At 38.6% G+C, this 22,276-nt stretch overlaps 1 protein-coding gene across 1 annotated transcript in view; it reads right to left on the bottom strand.

Moving 5' to 3' along the window:
- dync2h1 (dynein cytoplasmic 2 heavy chain 1) overlaps positions 1-22,276 on the bottom strand; it is a 116,378-nt gene that overhangs the window by 73,317 nt on the left and 20,785 nt on the right. The window contains exons 19-36 of the mRNA XM_084127081.1: positions 20,083-20,210; positions 18,565-18,680; positions 17,913-18,040; positions 17,543-17,692; positions 15,847-16,052; positions 14,320-14,475; positions 14,096-14,210; positions 12,724-12,894; positions 11,523-11,905; positions 11,303-11,435; positions 10,680-10,797; positions 10,486-10,598; positions 9,636-9,749; positions 9,407-9,551; positions 7,000-7,205; positions 6,473-6,655; positions 4,250-4,432; positions 119-342 (exon numbers count right to left, since the gene is read on the bottom strand). Of these exons, the coding sequence (XP_083983207.1) occupies positions 119-342; positions 4,250-4,432; positions 6,473-6,655; positions 7,000-7,205; positions 9,407-9,551; positions 9,636-9,749; positions 10,486-10,598; positions 10,680-10,797; positions 11,303-11,435; positions 11,523-11,905; positions 12,724-12,894; positions 14,096-14,210; positions 14,320-14,475; positions 15,847-16,052; positions 17,543-17,692; positions 17,913-18,040; positions 18,565-18,680; positions 20,083-20,210 (2,972 nt within the window). The remainder of the gene's footprint in view (positions 1-118; positions 343-4,249; positions 4,433-6,472; positions 6,656-6,999; positions 7,206-9,406; positions 9,552-9,635; positions 9,750-10,485; positions 10,599-10,679; positions 10,798-11,302; positions 11,436-11,522; positions 11,906-12,723; positions 12,895-14,095; positions 14,211-14,319; positions 14,476-15,846; positions 16,053-17,542; positions 17,693-17,912; positions 18,041-18,564; positions 18,681-20,082; positions 20,211-22,276) is intronic.

Raw genomic sequence — 22,276 nt, 5'->3', positions numbered from 1 at the left:
AGGAGGATAGAATTATAAATGTCTTTACTGTCACTCTTGATCAATTTAATGGTATCTTTGATGAATGAAGGTATTTATATATATATATATAGTGTTACACGAACACTCAAGCTTCTACCTGGCCAGATTGAATATAGCGACCAGTTTTCTCCCAAGTGCCTTTCCTTCCTTGAATCCCTCTGAATACAGGATGACCTCAGCGATGAGCTCGTTATCAGGACTCGTCATGGCAACCGGTCGGAAAAGCTGCTTCAGATTATCCGGCAGCTTCTGCCGCCCTCCGTATCCTTTACCGGCTGGGTTCAGAGTAATAAACACGCCTGAGTTTGGGTCCAGTTCCACCTGAAAACACACACAGGCGCTCTCAGACTCTGTTGTGTTGGTGTGTGTCATGAACTGAAGCGTGTTTAGCCCTATTCGGACGGGATTAGCTTTACAGGGGTAGATGGAGTGATGTAACTTTACCACAGGACGTCTGTAATATTAATGGCCAATTCGCACAGGATCAGAGATCTCAGTAAACCAGCAGAAGTGGGAGAGTAACTCGCTTTACACACCGCCGTCACACTCATGTGTGTGTTACGCTGCTTCCTGATATCACGTGCACAAACACACATAACCTATATTTATGTATATAAAACAGTTCTGTCCGAAGGAACGATGTATTAATGAACTTCAGATTGGATTGTGTTGGTAATAGACACTTATCTAACGCTAAAAGATGTTTCGCCTCTAACAAGTGCTGTCGATCTTCTCTCTGATCTGAGTGGTGTGTGTGAAACACTTGAGTTTTGCCACAGACTCGTCCCAGCGTCTAGACTGATGCTTTTTCAAGCGTCTCCATACTTGCAAAATGCGGAAAACTACTTTTAAACAGGAAATATTAACGTACATATTGACAGCGGGTCTATCCGCACGGGATCAGGATCACCTGAGGTCATTTTCCCAGACCTTTTTACTGAAGGGAAAAGTCTCCGTAATCTTTACAGAAAGTGTCCACATTACAATTTAGAGTCTGTTATCAGAGGAAACTGTCTAAGTGTTTCAGAAATGTAAATATACAAAGTCACAGTTAGCGAAAAATGTATTAATTTAAACAATGTAATAATTTAATGCAGAAACAATGAGCTCATTGAAGTAATGAATACTTGCTCGTTAAAGTCGACATGAAATCAAAATTGACCCTATTTACTTTATTAGCACATATTACTAGTCTTGTGGTGAACAATTAATCCATGCAAGCTAATACACAGAAAACAATAGTGTGCCGTCGTAATCTTTAATCAAAATCTGAAAAGTTACTTCCGGTCTGGAATGGCGTTCCTTCTCTGATGACGTCAGTTTGACGGCTTGGGTTGAAAACGCTTAAGCACTCAAACCGCTAGTCTGATGGAGAGGAGGAGCGCTAGAGTGAAACACTGCCCTCTGTTCAATATTCCGCTTCACTGGGAAATACGTCACAACACTGGAGAAAAGACGCTTACAACTTCCGGTTCACGAGAACTTTAACAAATGTTGTTAACTAATTGTTCAAACACTGTTCGCTCATTGGCCAGAGGAGAGGACTTTAACATTTAATTTAATATTCAACAATATTATTGATCTGCCTGCAGTGACACTATTATACAAGAACTGAACTGAGCTGGACGATGACATCACAGTTTACTCCAGAACGGATATATATATGAAGAGCTCTTTTCCAAAACACGATAAATGCCTTTTTTTTTTTTTTTAAATGAGTTTGTCATGTCATTTTGCTGTGTACTGAACCTATTCACTGCTCCATCAACGTTTCATGCCAAATCGCTATATTTCCTTGTTTAAAATGTACTGCAAGATGCAGTTCCTTTCCAAACCGCGATAAGCGCCGAACTTATTTTTAGCCTAAACGCGATACATCTTCTGGACTAATCAGAATTCTCTCTCTCTCTCTCGCGCTCTCTCTCTCAAATCACTCGCACGTATCGCGCCAGACGCTAAACGCCTCATTCGCGCCGCAGGACCTCCAGATGCACGTAAACGCGTCTTTACATTGACTTAACATGAAAATCGCTTGCGCCAGACGCTCTATTCGCGTTTGGTGTGAACGCCACTCACTCACTCTCTCACTCACATGTCGTGATTTGTTTTATGTAAAGTGGACAGTGGTTCTACTTTTTATGGGTTCGACACTTTACTGAATGCCAATGTATTTATTACTGACTGACTTGCCTTTTTTTTTTTTAAGACAAACCATCAATTTTTGGGGAAAAATTGGTGGATTTATAGCGTAAAAAAAAAAAAAAAAAAAATTGAATTTATCATCAACAATTTTGTTGTTTGATTTAATGTTCAGCAGGGAACTACACTAACCTTTTCCACTGGTGGCACTTGCGCTACTAACCTTTTCCACTGGTGGCACTTGCGCTACTAATGTTTTCAGTTACTAGCGCAAAACATGATTTGGTCGCACAAATTATTTATAGTAAGCCGCTCTGGATAATAATGAACAATAATGAAACTGTATTGCATACAGATGTGCTTTTTATTTTACTTGCCATCTTTTAAACCACATGCCTTCTTGTTTTTGTTTTCTTTAACATTGGTTGGGATAGATTTACTGCAATAGAAAATACAGTACACAATAAAGTGCTAAATGGATTTAAACATGCTATGGTCGGCACAGATGGGCAGACTCCTGAACTCTTAAGTAGTGATGCACATATGTGAAAATTGTGGCCGATACCGATAATAACCGATATTAATATTGCTGTTATGGCCTATACCGATAATAACCGATATTAATATTGCTGTTATGGCCTACACCGATAATAACCGATATTAATATTGCTGTTACTGTATGGCCGATACCGATATCTCTGTATAGAAAACAAATTTACTGATAATCAAATAAAGAGATATTTTCCAAAACACTTACTTTTTTTTTTTTTACTTTAGAAATGACTGATATTGGGCACCTTTACCTGTGTTTGCAAAATATGTCACACATAGGACACACATGCATTATATTGCATTGCATTGCATATACTGTGTGTTGGTCAACTTGTCTAAAATTAAGAAACCCCTAGAAAACAGTAAAAAAAAACAAAAACAGGAACATTGTGTACAATTAAGATAGGCTACTTAATTTATTATTCCAATATCCAAATATGATACTAAATCCCACAGGGAAAAGGGCTTCTATTTGTGACATGCTGTCTTTGCATTTGAACATTGCACATTTTAAACAGGACACGCATTAGCTGCATAAATGTTACAAACATATACAAACATATTTATAGAAAACAGTTGACCATGAATAGACAGGAGTCTAATAATAGCATATCGAATCACTTATTCTAAAAATAATATCAAGTATAAGTTAGACGAATCCGACATATAACGAGGGCTGTGTTAACAGTAAAACATCCGCCATTTAACGAATTTTAAAAACACGGATGGATAATACAAAATGCTTTCTGACATTTTGACAGAAAAAAACAAACAAGCAAGAACAAATTTTAAACTATAGCCCGTCAATTTTCATTTTACAAGTATCTTCTCTCTCTGTGTGTGCGCGTCCGTGTTTGTGTGTGTGAGAGAGAGAGAGCGCAGCACTGATACAATGGTACGTTTTAATCTAAGTAACGGTCGCGGGGCTGAAGCCAACTTGATGTGTTGAATGCTCAGAGCACGTTATAAAACGTATTCTTAAAATACACATTTCTGTTTTAATAAATGCTCATAGTAAATCATAGCATATTGCCTAAAACATAGGTGCAAAAATAATCAGTGATACATTTGCGACCCATTAAAAATTAGGGTCGCAATGGCATTTCAAAAGGTCGCAGTGTAGTTCCCTGTGCAGTTCAGACTGAGCCAAAAAAACATTTTAACAGGATAAATTGAATATTCACAAAATGTGTGGGTCTAGGTAAAAAAAAATTATTTCCTAAAAAAAATTTAAATGGATTTATAGCGTTTTGGAAAAGAGCTCCTCATATATATAAATGAACTAAATTAATAACTTTTTTAAAACAAAAATGAACCATCTGAACTTACTTAAGCTGGACTGTGACGCTATTTTCTTCTAGAAACAAACTTGCATTATCCTCCTGTTATCTCTGTGAAGCTGCTTTGAAACAGTGTGTATTGTATGAGGCGCTATATAAATAAAGCTGACTCGACTTGACAAATGAAGAAAAGCTCTGGTAATAATTACTTCACCGCACCTCTCCGAGTTACACTACAGGGCGTGTGTCTGTCGCACCTCTTTATTGAGCAGCTGGCAGGAGGTCCGGTGGTTCTTCAGGGAGTTCTGGATGGCCTGGATCTGCATGGAGACGGCGGAGAGCACGGTCTCCTCCAGACGATTGAACTCATCAAAACAGCCCCACGCTCCACACTTCACCAGCCCCACGAAGATACGCCCCATGGACTTCACATCTATACCCTGAGACACACAGAGTTCACACAGCTTCACACATCAAACCTGTTTCACTGATGTAGAGTTGCTGATCCACTTTTCCAGAACCGGCAACACTGCTATTCTCAGAAACGTGAAGATTAATGCAATGTTTCTTTTGCTAGCATCAATATAATACTGAATCAGTAAGTGTGTGTGTGTGTGTGTACCTCATCACAGTTGAAGAACAGCACTTGTGTGTGTGTGTGTGTGTGTGTGTGTGTGTGTGTGTGTACCTCATCACAGTTGAAGACCAGCACTTGTGTGTGTGTGTGTGTGTGTGTACCTCATCACAGCTGAAGACCAGCACTTGTGTGTGTGTGTGTGTGTGTGTGTGTGTGTGTGTGTGTGTGTGTGTGTGTGTGTGTACTAGGGATGTAGTCAAGACCACCTTTGTCGAGTCCAAGACAAGTCCAAGACCAGGACTAGTCGAGTCCAAGTCAAGACCGAGTCCAAAAAGGTTTGAGTCCGAGTCAAGACCGAGTCCAGGACAGGAAAAAAAAAAGTCTGCTAAAAAATATAGGCTAGCCTATAGAAATTAAATCATTATGTAATAATGAAATAATGAATAATTTTAATTTTATTTAAAATAATTGACTAATTCAAAGAACAACAAAAAAATAATAATTATATAGGCCTAAAGGAGCACTACACATTCGTTTCGACTGTCTGATCAGCCTTACATTCTGTTCCTGTCAATCATACACGCGATGTCAACCAATTAAACTGCATGAGGGAGGGCCGAGCCAACTCACAGACACACACACACACACACACGAGATGCGGATAAACCGCGGATCAGGCGGATGACGTGACAAAAAAATAATATTTTAATTAAATTCGGGCGGGTGGCGGCTGAAGCAATCAAATGAAAAAAGTTTGCCACTAAGCAAACCTGCAAGTTATGAGCTGGGTTATTTTGTTTTGATATTAGCTATATTTTAAAACAGCCAGTCATTGCGCATACCACTCGTGGAGGCAAAGAAAGAAAGGTAAGAAAAAAAGTCGGAAAACTTTGCCCATTAATTAGATGTGCAAGGCAAGCAGGCTAGTTTTCGGGGTGTTATGGACAATTAAAAATATGAATATTCACGTTGCACTAGCGGTGGACTTTCAGCGAGTTTATTTAAACATTTATTTTTTAAAGAGCCGTTTGTGAGTCAAAAGAGCCGGCTCTTTCAGTGAGCTGAGTGACACGAGCCGGCTCACGAAAAAGAGCCGAAATGCCCATAGTTATTAGGTGGCCAGTGTTTCACTTTCCCTCCAATAATATATTGTTTTAATATCGCGGCGACGTATGTGTGATTACTGGGAACATAATAAAGAAACCTGGACTCGGTCGAGACCAAAAGCCATATTTGGCAAGACCAGTGGCCGAGACCGAGACAAGTCCGAGTCCGAATACCAGCGAGTCCGAGACAAGTCCGAGACCATAGAAAAGCGGTCTCGAGTCCGGACTCGAGTCCAAGACCGGACTCGAGTACTACAGCCCTGGTGTGTACCTCATCACAGTTGAAGACCAGCACTTGTGTGTGTGTGTGTGTGTGTGTGTACCTCATCACAGTTGAAGACCAGCACTTGTGTGTGTGTGTGTGTGTGTGTGTGTACCTCATCACAGTTGAAGACCAGCACTTGTGTGTGTGTGTGTGTGTGTGTGTACCTCATCACAGTTGAAGACCAGCACTTGTGTGTGTGTGTGTGTGTGTGTACCTCATCACAGTTGAAGACCAGCACTTGTGTGTGTGTGTGTGTGTGTGTACCTCATCACAGTTGAAGACCAGCACTTGTGTGTGTGTGTGTGTGTGTGTGTGTGTGTGTACCTCATCACAGTTGAAGACCAGCACTTGTGTGTGTGTGTGTGTGTGTGTACCTCATCACAGTTGAAGACCAGCACTTGTGTGTGTGTGTGTGTGTGTGTACCTCATCACAGTTGAAGACCAGCACTTGTGTGTGTGTGTGTGTGTGTGTACCTCATCACAGTTGAAGACCAGCACTTGTGTGTGTGTGTGTGTGTGTGTGTGTGTGTACCTCATCACAGTTGAAGACCAGCACTTGTCTGCCAAACAATCCTCCCAGGGCTTTGACGGACTCGGTCTTGCCAGTTCCCGCGGGGCCGTAGGGGTTCCCGCCCAAACCCATATTCATGGCCTGTGTCAGTGTCAGATAGCACTTATCCGTGAGAGGTGTGTGTACCAGTTTAGGAGCGTTGCCCTGAAAGAAAGCGAGAGACAGAGAGTCAGCCTGAGGATTCGGTTCTAGCCTTCATGTGAGACTGAACCAGCATCCCTTGTAATGTGTCCAGTGTAGGTCTACAGGTGTGTATTAAATTCAGTTCATGTGTGTTTGTACAGCGCTTTTCACAATACACATAATTTCAAAGCAGCTTTACAGAAAGTGCATGAGTCCACATTACAATCTGTTATCAGAGGAAACTGTCTTAAGTGTTTCAGAAATGTACATATACTAATCACAGTTAGCTTAATTTAAACAATGTAATAATTTGCATCACAATCAGGCTCAGTGTCAGATTTCTGTGCTGATCACGTGACCCTCACCTGATACTCATAGGTGTAGCTGAACTCAGCGTCCACCATCTGTATGGAGCAGCACTGGTCTGAGTTCAGGTAGAATCGCAGCTGTTTCTTCCAGATCCAGTCGTCGGTGGTGTGAATCTGAGCCTCTCTCAGACTCTGAACCACTGAGATGTTGTGGATCACGTCCAGGATCAGAGCCTTCAGCTTCAACTGCAGAACTCTTGATTCTACAGGACAAAACCAGCAGAAACTCAGAATCAGACTCGCATCAGCAGCTAATGACTGTTGTTGCTGAAGCACTAATAATGAAGTCACACACACTTGAAGTACAGATTTGATTGGGAGCAGAGGTGTTGTTGTTAAACAGAGGCTTATGAAGAGGCTAGAAGTGTTTGTAATGGATCAGCAGCAGCAGTTTTTCCCTGAGTGACTAATAAGCAGAATTACCCATAATAACAGTTAACAGTGTCAGAAGATCCATTTACTCGAATTTATAGAGAGTCTTATTGAAGATTCAGTGAATAAACCCCTGAGCTCATAAATGGACTGAAGAGCTTTATGGATGTTCACATCGCTTTATTTGTTTGATTAATATGACAATTAGCAAACGATGTGAATATGCAGCCAGAGAATTAGAGGCAGTGAGGAAAAAAACCCCTCAGGTTCGCATTAAAGAAATTAAACACACAGAGCAGTGTCTCTGAACAAACCCACACACACACATTTACTACATCAAAATGAGGACATACCATAGATGCCTATTTATTTTATATAAAGCCAATTATTATGATTATTATTTTGAGATTTTTGTCAGACATACATTTATATATATATATATATATACAGTACCAGTCAAAAGTTTGGAAACATTACTATTTTTAATGTTTTTGAAAGAAGTCTCTTATGCTCATCAAGCCTGCAGTTAAAAAAAACAAAAAAACAACAGTAATATTATGAAATATTATTACAATTTAAAATAATGGTTCTCTTTTTTAATATATTTTAAAATGCAATTTATTTTTGTGATGCAAAGCTGAATTTTCATCAGCAAGTACTCCAGTCTTTGGTGTCTTATGATCCTTCAGAAATCATTCTAATATGATGATTTGATACTCAGTTATTATCAATGATGGAAACAGTTGTGCTGTTTAATATATTTTTTTGGAATACTTTTTTCAGGATTCATTGATGAGTAAAACGTTAACAGCATTTATTCATAAAAACAGCATTTATTCAAAATAAAAACATTTCTAACAATATAAATCGTTACCATCACCTTTTATCAATTTAACGCATCCTTGTTGAATTAAAGTACTAATTTCTTTTTTTTTTAAATAGTTATTGTTCCCAAACTTTTGAACGGTAGTGTATATTGTTACAAAAGATTCTATAAAAAAAAAAATACAGTTCTTTTTAACTTTTTATTCATCAAATAATCCTGAAAAAAGTATCTCAGGTTATAAAAAAAATATTAAGCAGCACAACTGTTTCCAACACTGATCATAAATCATCATATTAGAATGATTTCTGAAGGATCATAAGACACCAAAGACTGGAGTACTTGCTGATGAAAATTCAGCTTTGCATCACAAAAATAAATTACATTTTAAAGTATATTAAAAAAGAGAACCATTATTTTAAATTGTAATAATATTTCATAATATTACTGTTGTTTTTTTGTTTGTTTTTACTGCAGGCTTGATGAGCATAAGAGACTTCTTTCAAAAACATTAAAAATAGTAATGTTTCCAAACTTTTGACTGGTACTGTATATATATATATATATATATATATACATACATATATATACATATATATTTATGTATAGTTTTTCCCATTAATTACGGAGACTATGGCGGCACAATGAAAAGAACATATTTGTAAACTTCTCACAATAACATGAAAGATCTCTGAAGTTTGCACCATTGCTTTGGCAAAGTATTTGTCAAACTAACTAATATCGAAAGCGTGACATGGCTTTGTGCCCTTATCAAACTATATAGTCTATTTGTGCTGCATGTTTCAAAGTGAAGCGAGAACTTTGCTCACGAGATCAGCTCGTGATCCGGTGTTTTCCACATCTCAGAACTGAACCTGCCGGGACCCAATTTCAGACGTTCCCAAATTTATTTGATCCCCTGCTGATTTTGTAAGTTCACTCACTTACAAAGAAATGTCTATAATTTTTATGGTAGGTTTATTTTAACTGATAGAGACAGAATATCAACCAAAAAAATCCAGAAAAATCACAAATCTAGCACATGAAGTGTTAGAAGTGAAAAAAACATAATTGTACTAAAGGAATACATCACTTAAACATGAAAATTCTGTCATCATTTACTCTCCCTCAAGTTGTTTCAAACCTGTATGAATTTTTGAACACTTTTCATCAGATTTGAGTGAGGTGAGGTTTAAACACACACTGTACCTGCAGTGTCGTCCGTGTTGGTGTCTACACTGGTGTAGTTCTCCAGTTTGGCGCTGAGCTCCTGCTCCAGCTGATGGAGGTTCTGCTGGCGGATGGCGTTCTCCACATCCGCTGTGAACTGGATCTGCTCCGCCAAGCACAGGATCTGGAAACACTCCACAGTCACTTCAGCTCAACCGCAGAAACTCAAGGGTGTTTCTGAAGAAACGTGTGTGTGTGTGTGTGTTACCTGAGAAGGGAAGCGTGTGGGGTCCACGTTTCCTTTCTTCCCAGCATTCACACACTCACACAGATGATGTTTCAGGGTGTTTTTCATCTCTGTGGAGAGAGCACTCAGCCAAACCTGCCATCAACCCACACAAATAAAGGAATATTAAATATATATTTATTAATATTATATATGATTTATATATACAGTATATATATATAAATAATAAATATAAATAAGTCAATGAATATCATTTTTATATAATATATATATATATATATATATATATAGAGAGAGAGAGAGAGAGAGAGAGAGAGAGAGAGAGAGAGAGAGAGAGAGAGAGAGAGAGAGAGAGAGAGCGCTCAGCCAGACCTGACACCAACCTACAGAATTAAAGTAATATTAAAATATAAAAGAATAAAATATAAAATATTGCTAAATATAACATATACATAAAATTTGTCAAACCTGACACAAATCCACAAAATTAAAGGAATATTATACATAAAAGAATCAAACAATATATGAATAATTATTATTATTATTATTTTTAAATATGAATGAAGAAGAAAACACTAAACTTGGATAAGATATTGATCTGACAAAATTATTTGTCAAAAAGGCAAACTACAGGTTTTATTTTACTAAAAACAAAAAGCTCACATGATAAAGCATTCACTGACTACAACATAATCAGTTATTTAGTATTTCGTTGGTTCTCTTGTGCTCATGATTTCTTTGCATGACAGCCTGGCCAAAAATGATGTCCACACAATCTGGCATGTTTCATTGTGTAATCACAAATAAAACAACGGACTCCAAGCGCAACATGTAACACATGTCCACACAGACAGCATGACGGAGGTCTGACCTCCACGTCGTTGGAGATGCTGATGGTGTTCTGGAGCGCCACTGTCTCGCCCTCCAGTGACTTCATGGCTGTGATGCTCCGGAAACTCGGATCGAACTCCACACTGCTGATGCCTTCAACACACAATCAGCCATGTCTCTATGTGCAGCTGTTTGTGTGATAATAGTGAACAGGTGTGTGTGTGTGTGTGTTACCTGCGAAGAGTTTCTTCAGGTGTGTGTGTATGACAGTAGGGTTTGTGGCCTGTCCGAGAATCTCCAGTAGATCATCGTCTCCAATGAAGTAAAAGCGAGGGAATGCAGAACGCTTCTCCTGCATGGGTCACACAGGGGTCGTGTGTATATGAATGTGTGTATTATATATGAATATACTGTATATATATATATTTAAATATGTATATATGAATATAAAAATTATATAAAATATATAATAGATATATTTCAGGCATATTTTATATTAAACCTATATATTATATAAGATTAATATAAAATAGATATTTTAATATTGATTATTTCTACTGTCATTCACACTGTACATAAAATTATAACGAGAACATCATTATGATTGTGTGTTCGGGACATGGATTTAATGGTGAAACTTTTGTTTTTGTAATCAGGCTCTCAAAAATTATATAAAAATTTAGCTTTTTGATTTATCGGCCAATATATCGGTTATCGGCTTTCAAATATAAAGAATTTAAAAAAATAAAGAAGTTATCGGTATTAGCCAAAAATGTTATATGAGTGCATCCCTGATTTATATGGAGAGAAAAAAACAGCAGAACGTGTCCCAAACCAAGACAAGAACATCGGCTTACCTCCAGGAACTCATTGAGGGACTTCTGGCAGCGCTGTAACTGGTCCAAGATGGTGACGAGAGAGTTTCTGATTCCAGCTCGAGTCGTGAGAGACGTGACCCTGTTGTCCCTCTGAACATCTGACATGATCGTCCTACACACACACACATACACACACACACACACAGGTGAGGGATTCTGCACTCGTTTCTCTCACACCTGTCCCAGCATCCCTGCTTACCTGAAATCCTGGTCCACCCTTTGAAAGCGGGCCTGTTCCCGTGGCAACGCCCCACGCCCAAATATGGGCTCAAGGTAGACCCACTTCCTCTGAATGGTGTTGAGGTTCTGGAGGTACTCGTCGAGGTCGGCCAGTCGGGTTTCCCACAGAGACACTTTGTCCTGGAAGCGCAGGTAATAGGGCGAGTCTTTGAGCGACTGCAGGAGGCACCGGTTGTCCCCCACCTGGTTAACCGTGTCCCTCCAGTCCTTGATGACACGCAGAGATTGGCTCTGGCTGTCTGTGTAATCCGTCAGGGTGAAACACGCGCCGGCGCCCCATAATTCCAGCTCGCGCAGGGCCTCGCGGATCGTGACCTCCGCCTGAGCGCGACTGTTCAGATCCTGCTCAGAGAGAGAGGGATGAGTACTGTGTGTTTATGGGGAATCAAACTGCAGAAACTATCATTCGTGCTCCTCATGAATATTTAACAGCTGTTGTGTCGTATTGTGCAGCATTTCACTAATGAAGACACACACCTGACGCCTGGTGAGGACATAGTGTTCGGATGAGGGTAGATTGAAAGTCTACAGTTTGACAGATTGTGTGTGTGTGTGTGTGGGGGTTTTTTTTTTGAGTGAGTGTAAGTGTGTGTGTGTGTGTGTGTGAGTGAGTGTGTGTGTGTTTGTTATACTTGTGAGGACCAAATGACCCCACAAGGAGAGTGGGGTCACCTACTTTGTGAGGACTTTTTGTGTGAGTTTTTTTTTGTGTGTTTTTTTGTATGTGTGTGTGTGTGTGTGTGTGTGTGTGTGTGTTATAGTTGTGAGGACCAAATTACCCCACAAGGAGAGTAAAAGTAGAGATTCCCTACTTTGTGAGGACTTTTTGTGTGTGAGTTTTTTTTTGTGTGTATGAGTGTGTGTGTGTGTGTGTGTGTGTGTGTGTTATAGTTGTGAGGACCAAATTACCCCACACGGAGAGTAAAAGTAGAGATTCCCTACTTTGTGAGGACTTTTTGTGTGTGAGGTTTGTTTTGTGTGTATGAGTGTGTGTGTGTGTGTGTGTGTGTGTGTGTGTGCGTGTGTGTGCGTGTGTGTGTTATAGTTGTGAGGACCAAATTACCCCACAAGGAGAGTAAAAGTAGAGATTCCCTACTTTGTGAGGACTTTTTGTGGGCGAGTTTTTTTGTGTGTGTGTGTGTGTGTGTGTGTGTGTGTACCTTGAGCTCCAGGGCTTTGTCTATGATGTTGTGGGCCACTCGTAGCAGGTCTCTGAACTGCAGTGTCTCTAGTGTGGTTCCTCTGGGAAGAGCGATGAGCCGGAACAGATCCAGCCAGTGTTCCTGAGAGAGGTGCTCACCGCGCACGTACTTTAACACGGGAACTACGGCCTAAAACACACACACACACACACCGCTGTAAAGCTTCATCTGCCCATCTACAAGTACATACAATTAATAAAGCAAAAAATAAACAGTCATATAATTTTAAGTATCCCTATTCAGACAGTAAGTGTTTCTCATGGGGACATAAGGTATTTTCAGTCTGTGATGTCACTGCTGTCTAACTGCAGAATGTCATGTTTAAACTATATACTTTTTATTTTTAAACACTGGTGTTGTGTGGTAATTTACAGTAACTGCTGTCAGAATCCACATCTCTGAGTTTGTAAGAGGGGATCAATCCAGAAGTTGTTTCGTAAATCCTTTTTGACCACTGCCAAGCACCGTACTGTAACTGTTGTGCTTTACGGTAATCATTTTAATTATGGACACTTTTATTACTGAAATACTGGAAACCCTTTAAACAAACAATATTACATCACCGCTTCACTACAGTGAGTGCAAGCTGTCAAGAAGGGAAAAAAAAGAGGAAAAAAAAAAAGAGCACAAACTTTTGAAAAGGCCCATTATTATGATTTAATACAGTCTACATTTATATAAATGACGGCTTGCACAACAAATCATTACAGTAGTCTAATAAGCAGCAAGGTCAAGTGTGTATCTTATATAAATAAGAGTGTGCCGTAACTTAAAATATCAAATAATAAATTGTATATTATTTTCCTATTATTAAATTAAATATAAATGTATTAATTGTGCAAGAAATAACAGACATTTTGTTTACAGCTAGCAGATACCTTGAGTTTTATTAGTGCAATGCTAATTTATTTTACACAGACGTCCCCATGAGAAACAATTACCGTCTGAATAGGCTGGTAAAAAAAAATAATAATAATAATTTAACTAAATAATAATATGTTACTCTAAATAAATCTAACAACATCTGACCTTTAATAGCTGAATTGTAAACATACTTATAAACTACAGTTTTTGACTAAAGATGTATTTCACCAAACTCTGCATTGAAATAAACCATCCAAATCAATTTGAACTTAAAAAATTAAGAAATTAAATAATAAATTAGCTATTGAAAGTGGTATTTTTAAAACAGCTGAGCTTGTTTCTTGAGTATTTTCACTACTGAAAATGCAGGCTTTGCAAAATAAGCATAATCACTAATTTTAGCTCTGACATACAGAGTTTCCACAGAACACACAAGTAAACAACCAGAACAATCCACCCATGTGACCTTGTATCTGTCCACTTCCTTCTGCAATTTGACGGACATGCTGGTTTGCTCCTCGAGCTTCCTCAGTCGGTCGTGCCACGCGAACAAAAACTCCTCGAACACGTGGGTCTTACTCCTGCAGGGAAAACACACACACACAGATGAAACATGCTGTGTCGCTGAGTTTGTGTCTCACACACAGAGACTCTGAACGTCCGTGCAGAAAGAGTTTCTGTGACTGTGACCTGAAGGAAATCCAGTCCTGCTGTGCGCTCTCATCCAGTCCCTGCTGGAACTCCTCGTAAAGTTCCCACATCTCCGAACACTCCTTCAGATCCCTCAGCGTGTCGGACGCCAGAGACACGTCAGGAGCGCTCAGGTGGAAGTGTTCGCAGTCCTCCCTACGACACACACACACACACACGTTTACTATGATCATTTCACAGGCGGTCATCTGTTTTATTTTTTATTTTTAATTGCACACAGTTATATTCATATGACCCTGGATCACGTCACCAGTCTCGAGTCGCACGGGTATATCTGTGGCAATAGCCATCAATACATTGTATGGGTCAAAATTATAGATTTTTCTTCTATGCCAAAAATCATGAGGATATTAAGTAAAGATCATGTTCCATGAAGAGATTTAGTAAATTTCCTACTGTAAATATATAAAACATGTATTTGTGTGAGTGAATGCAGCACAATCGCCAACATAAATGAACAACTTTAAAGGAGATTTTCTCAATGTTTCGATTTTTTTGCACCCTCAGATTCCAGATTTACAATAGTTGTATCTCGACCCATATTGTCCGATCATAACAAACCACACATCAATGGAAAGATTATTTATTCAGCTTTCAGATGATGTTTAAATCACAATTTAAAAAAATTGACCCATGTGACTGGTTTAGTGGTCCAGGGTCACATATATATTTACGTATTTATTCATTCTTATACATGGTATAGACCAAGCGTGCCGCACAAGCCCTGAAAAGTGAAGCCAAAGCGTCTCGATCGCCCCCCGGTGGCAGGTCCTAGTATAGGTCATAAGCCCCGCCTCCCCGTGTTAATCAACGGGACTTGAGACCAACTAAACAATTTAATTACACTTCAAATATCTTTTTTCCAAAGGTGGTTTCTGTCATTTACTGTAGTTTTATCACGCTGATGTAAATTCAAGTGTCTGTTTCAAAAATAAGTTTGTTTTTAGTTAGTTATTTGATGCTATAAAAACGGTGGTGTGACGTCATGATTGACAGCTGTGATTGACAGGTTCTCTGAGCGAAGTAGTCACTGAAGCACCAACAGACTTTTTTTCGGGATCTTCGGAGGACTGAGGAGATTGGAGCTTTAGATTTAATATCTAAATTTCTATAATTAATTATTTCACACCGAGAGTGAGGGCGGGGCCTTGATTTCGTGGCTTTACTTCCTGCTTCCTGCGCAGGTCTGGTCCCGAGATCGCTACTGCGCAGACTCAAGCCCCAAGATGTCAGCGCCATATCGGGACACTGGCGGCTTCAGTTCTCACCAATGGAAGAGAGCGAAGGGGCGTCGTCCATATTTTTTTACAGTCTATGGTATGGACTTATTTTTTAGGTATCCACTTGTAGCAGGTTATAATTAATATGTATTCCGTGCACATTGTGTTATTTATTTAATGTATGATGTTTGCGTGACTCTACGTGGACTCGTTAATTTCCCACTCTGGAACAAATAAAGTGTTTTTTGAAGTGAAGTGAATTGAGTGCAGAAGTAAAGTCACACACGTGAGTTTTGTGCGCGTGTTCTCCAGCTCGTCGAACTCGGCCCGTCGGTCCCGGATGTTCTGGACGCAGCGCTGCAGAGCCTCGTGGTCACCTGACTCGATGATGTCATGCCCGGGTTTGAGCTGGTCCCAGCGAGCTCTGAACTTCTGCAGGTCCTGCAGGTAAAGCTGAACCCGCGACTCCACGTTCCCTTTCATCACCTCCACCTGAGAAACACAGTGTGTTTACAGCCTCACTGCACAACAATTCACAAAAACACAACGCTGACTAACAATGCCTCTGACACTGATGAGTGATCTGACTGACTCAGAGTTATTCAAATGCATTGGTGTCATCTTAATAAAAACTGTTTTCTTGTTCATGACAGCGTTATTTTAGTATCATTAATATACTATCATTGTATTTATTCATGTTTTAAATTCGTTTTTATTTTTAAAAAATTCAGTTTAGTTAAAGTTTTAGTAAATTTGTTGTGCGTTTGTTTTGTCATTATTTGTAAATATGTCTATTTAGTTTTTATTAATTCATATTTCAGTTTTCGTTTTAGTAATTTCAACTCAATTAAATATTTCAATAAGTTTTTATTATATTTTCAATGTTTATTTTTTTATTTTAATGATTTAGTTTTAGTAATTTGAGTACTTCAACTCAATGAAAATTAAATTTTGCCTTGGAAATAAATGAAAAATGAAATAAAATAAATAAAGGTTAAAAAAAAGTACATGCAAATTTTTTTTATATATTTTTGTTAACATTTATATTAGTTTTAGTTAACAATAACAACACTGAAACAGTTTTTTATTGTATAAATATTGTAAATGAAAAAAGACAAAATTGCAAAAAGTGCAAAATTCTACTAATATTGTGTAATATTTTCACTTAAATTTTAGTTAAAGTTTTAGTCATTTTGTTGTGCGTTTGTTTTGTTATTATTTGTAAATATGTCTATTTAGTTTTTATTAATTTATATTTCAGTTTTCGTTTTAGTAATTTCAACTCAATTAAATATTTCAATAAGTTTTTATTTTTTATTAATTATATTTTCAATGTATATTTTTTTATTTGAATGATTTAGTTTTAGTAATTTGAGTACTTCAACTCAATGAAAATTCAATTTTGCCTTGGAAATAAAAAAAAAATGAAATAAAATAAATAAAGGTTAAAAAATGTATATTTTTTATATATATTTTTTATTTCTGGTAACATTTATATTAGTTTTAGTTAACAATAACAACACTGAAACAGTATTTTATTGTATAAATATTGTAAATGAAAAAAGACAAAAATGTTGCAAAATTCTACTGATATTGTGTATGTTTTCATTTTAATTTTAGTTAAAGTTTTAGTCATTTTGTAGTTTTCATTATTACTATATTTTAAATATTATATATTTTTATTTCAGTTTGAGTTTCAGAAATTTGAGTACTTCAACTAAATGAAAATGTAAAAATTTGCCACGCCAACTAACTTAAATAAAATTTAATTGAATTTCTGTTAACATTTATTTTATTTAAATTTTTAGATTCAGTTAACGATAACAACACTGGTTCATGACATCTTGTAGTTAAAGATGCATATGAAACAGCATTTTATTGAAAAAAAAAAGACAAATATGGTTGCAAGATTCTATTGGTTATTATAGAAAAATGTACGAAACAGTGTGTGTGTGTGTGTGTGTATTGGTGTGTATATGTACTTGTTCTTTAATCATGAGCTGATGACTCTCCATCATGAGCTCAAATTTGTCCCATTTGGCCCTCAGGGAGCTGATGGTGTCCAGACCTCCACCCGCCACGGAGCGCAACAGCCTGTTCTTGTCCTCCGCCTGCTGGAACTGAGGCAGTATCTGCACACAACATCAGCACAACATCAGTACAACACACACACACAAACACAACATTAACACCACATATCAGCAGCACAGCAGAATATCTTTACATGCTGCCAGTTCTTGGCTAGAATAACTCAGACACAATCACACACACACACACACACACACAATCGGAATTTTCGTGAAGAAGAACTTTCTCCATCCGACAGTGAATGTGGTGTTGATGGTGATGTACCTCAGGCTTCTGGGACTGTAATTGGCTGTGTTTGGCATCGGCCTCTCCAATCTCATCGATGCTCTCGGGACGCAAGGACAACGTCTCCATTGCACCGCTCACGAATGAATCGATAACCTGAATGTGACCTGCACACACACACACACAGAACACTAGTTTTATACAGGTGAACACACACACTGTGCAAACACGGCCAGCAGAGGTCAGTGTTGGACCATCTGATCTCATAAACACCACGGGAAAGATCTGTGTGTTATAGTCTGTGCTTGTTGAGATCTGAATACTTCAACTATATATTATTTCAGTGAGTTTTAAGTTTTGCACCTAATATTTATATTTTATTACAAATTAGCTTTATATTTAAAAAGAATGAAGGCCTTTATTAACCCCCTGGAGTCGTATGGATTACTTTTATCATGAATGGATGAACTTCAAAATCTCATCCTCCATTCACTGCCATTATAAAGCTTGGAAGAGCCAGGATATGTTTTAATATAACTCTGATTGTGTTCGTCTGAAAGAAGAAAGTCATACACACCTAGGATGGCTTGAGGGTGAGTAAATCATGGGCTAATTCTCATTTTTGGGTGAACTGCCACTTTAAGACACCATGAGAACAGTGTGTGTTGAACATGTGAATATCTGATCTCACCCTGGATGGATCTCCTCAGGGACGTCAGGAGAGCGTCAAACAACTTCTGGATGAGATCGTCCACGGCTACTCTGACAGGTTCACAGTTCACCGTGATGCAGTCAACCTTCTCTGTGCTACACACACACACACACACACACACACAGTGTTAAATGCAGCACTACTTATCAAACACACACTGATGAGCCAAAACATTATGAGCAGTCTCAGGTGAAGCCAAGATCATCTCCTAACAAGGCCACATATTAAGGTCAGGGTAGATTAGATGGTGAGCAAACTATCAGTTCTCGTGATCAACATGTGACCTGGGTCCGAGTGTCTCTGAAACTCAAGGCTTGTGTGTCGTTCCGGTCAGCAGTGCTGAGGATTTACCAACAGTGTCCGAGGAGGAACACACACACAGTGGCGACAGGTTTGATGCACGAGGGAATTAAGACTATCCCGTCTGATCCGAGCCAACAGAAGGTCTACTGTGGCACGAGCCACACACAGTTTTAATGATGGTTATGGGAGGAATGTGTCACACTGTGTTAAGCGACCAATCAGATCGTTTATGATGACCCCTGTCCACCGTCGAGAGTGTCCACAGTGGGCAGGAGAGCGTCAGAACTGAACCTTGAAGCAGCAGAAGAAGGTCGTCTGATCCGATGATTCCCGTTTTCTTTTACATCACATAGATGGCCATGTACGTGTGTGGCGTTTACCTGGGGAAGTGATGCATTATGGGACAACGACAAGCTGGTGGAGGGAGTGTGGTGCTCTGGTCAGTGTTCTGCTGGGAAACCCGGTCATTCATGTGGACGTCGATTTGACACGTGCCACCTACTTAACATCCCAGCAAGCAATTTTGCATTTAAAACACGTCTAATAGCGTCCAAACACAGACCAGACGTCTAGGCTAAAACAAGCTGAAATTTGAGCTGTCAGTGAAATTTTAATAGACGTCTAAACCATCGCCCAATAATAGACTCGTCATCAATTAGATAAAGAAATGAAATGAGTGAAGAAATGAAACCGAACAGCTTGTAATCACTGTTGACTTTGCTTACATGATGGAATATCAAACATCTCGCAAGTTATTTTGGGAAAAACGACATGTAACCAAACTCAAGGTTATTTTGTCTAGAAGTGTGTTACTCATAGCCGGACTATACCGGGTCTATAGTTAACCTAGACGGACATCGCTTGCTGGGATTGTTGCAGAGCAGGTCCAGCCCGTCATGACACTGGTGTTACTGGTGGAAGTGCACACCCTGTCACTCTGCACACACTGATCAGGAATGGTTTGAGGAACATGATGAAGAGTTTAAGGTTTTGCTCTGGCCTCCAAACTCCCCAGATCTCAATCCATGTGTGGGATGTGCTGGATTAACAAGCTCGATCTAACACACAACCTACTGGACTTGAAGGATCTGCTGCTGCTGACGTCTGGGTGCCGGAGACCACAGGACACCTTCAGGGCTCACCTTAATGGCTGATCAGGGTGTGATCACACACACACACACACAGGACAGATACCTGGGCAGCCGCTCAGCCTCTTTTCCTTTGGCTTTGAGAGCTCTGAAGTTTCTCTCCCAGTCCTGGACACTGTGAAGGTGTTTCTCCACCAGAACATCTACATCCACCTGCCCCAGAACCACCCAGTCCTGCACACAGACACACAGGGAAACACTCTTATAATCCGGGCTCAGGAGGCCTGATGTTACAGATCACATCAGATTCTGAATTCAAATTTTTCACTTATCTGGCAGAATATGAGTTACAAGCCCTCTCGTCTGTTATGAGCTACATTAAAAATCTTAATCGGGTTGGTCGGGGAAATGCTAAATGTAAAAAGGAACAAGTGACTAACCATTTAAATATGTATAGTTAACACAGCTTTAAAAAAGTCCTTTATGTCAAAGGTCATGCATTCCAAACTCTGCCACAAATTCATGTGAAGCATTGAAGAAGAAACTAGTCACATGAACAAAATTACCTAGAATAAAAGAAAATACAACCCAGACTGTTAAATACAGACTCACGACAAAGATCAGCTTTAATTATCCTGTGAATTATTGGCTCTGGAGCAGTGCTATTTTAGTATTATTTAATATACTATTATAGTATTTATTAATATTTTGATTGTTTGATTATAACGTGTTTTTGTTATGTGCTTATAATCCGTTTTTTATTAATATTTCTACTTAGCTTGAAATTATTTCAAGTTTTAGTAAGTTTAGTACATCAGCTTAAACTCTTATTTCAGTCAGTTGCAAAGTTGCTAGTTTTCATTTAAGTTTTTTTTTAATCTAATATTAATATTTTATGTTATTTCAGCTTTATTTCAATGAACAAAAAAACGTTCTTTAATAGTTTTAGTTAACAAATAACAACACTGCTCCAAAGACACATTCAGAAACTTAAATCTGCAGTTAAATCTGTTTTAATTAATTAATAATTTTGCATATTGCTTGACCGATATTAAAACATTTAATTGATTTTAAGGACATTTTGATATTATGCACAATAAATTATGTTGGTACTGCATTGGGTTCTGACGTAAAACCAGTTTATTTTCGAAAGGGTCAGAAGTTGAAGAAACCTATTCATTCAGATACTAAACTCATATATTGTAGATTATGCGGCGATTGTGTGTAATTTTGGAGTTCTCAAAATTTTGTTTGCAAACCTTCCCTTTTGTTATTAGCCATATAAAAAACTCCAATCGAGCAAAACTGAAATAAACCGCTCGAACCTTTATGCAAAAGCTTTTATTGGGTCGCTTTCTTGGGAAGTGATGAAATGAGCAAAACGCTGAGCTGTCATTTCAGATCTGCAATGAACACGCCGCTTAATAATTATGCATATGCAGTTGGCAACTTGTGTAAGTTAATGAAACTATGATGAAGGATCACTGTCAGTGAACTACAGCTAATTAAAGCAGCACCTGCTCAATGATCGGACATCTGCTGTTAGCAGACACACACACACATCTCAGACAGAACGTCTCGTATGAGGTTTCCCAGTCATGCTGCTAAAGAGGAAGTGCTCAGGCCGTTTCCCCTCTGTGTGGGCGGCAGGAATCAGAAGTGCGTTTGTGTGCGAGTGGGCAGGGATTCCCCGTGACAGTATTAAAGCATCACAAGAACCTTTGCCAGAGTGTTCTCTAGCCTAAACCACAATTGAAAGCAGACAGCATTTCAAGAATGAAAGTTTGTAAATGCAAAAACTCAATAAATAGATGCTAACACTGATGCACTAAACTCGTGCACTGATCTAAGCTGCATTTCGGGCATCATGGGTGATGCATTGGACATATCTAGGTAGGCAGTTCACTCGGTTTTAAGCCACAGGTAATGTCTAATAAACAGGCGATCTGGTTTGAAGTGTGTGTGGGTGGGTGATTACGGTGTTTTCGAGAACATCACTTTAAAAGTGACCTCAGTTCATGACCTTTATGTGCTGAAATTCCCTTTGTGTTCTAATATTCTAATATAAATGGAATCCACCATGCGTGAATTATTTGTCCAGAACTTATAACTATAATCGACGTTTCCCTCAACTAACAATTTGAAGAGAAATTTGCAATGTATTCTGGGATTGCTCTATCTTTGGAGGATATGCTGTACCGTTCAAAAGGGTCCATTAATTGAAAGAAGCGTCTTTTACTCTGAATTTTGAATTTCCAGCATCATTACTCCAGTCTTCAGTGTCACATGATCCTTCAGAA

This window comes from Abramis brama (assembly GCF_963993115.1).
Source record: "Abramis brama genome assembly, chromosome: 10".
In the NCBI taxonomy this organism is placed as follows: Eukaryota; Metazoa; Chordata; class Actinopteri; order Cypriniformes; family Leuciscidae; genus Abramis; species Abramis brama.
This window is presented reverse-complemented; position numbering and strand designations above follow the sequence as displayed.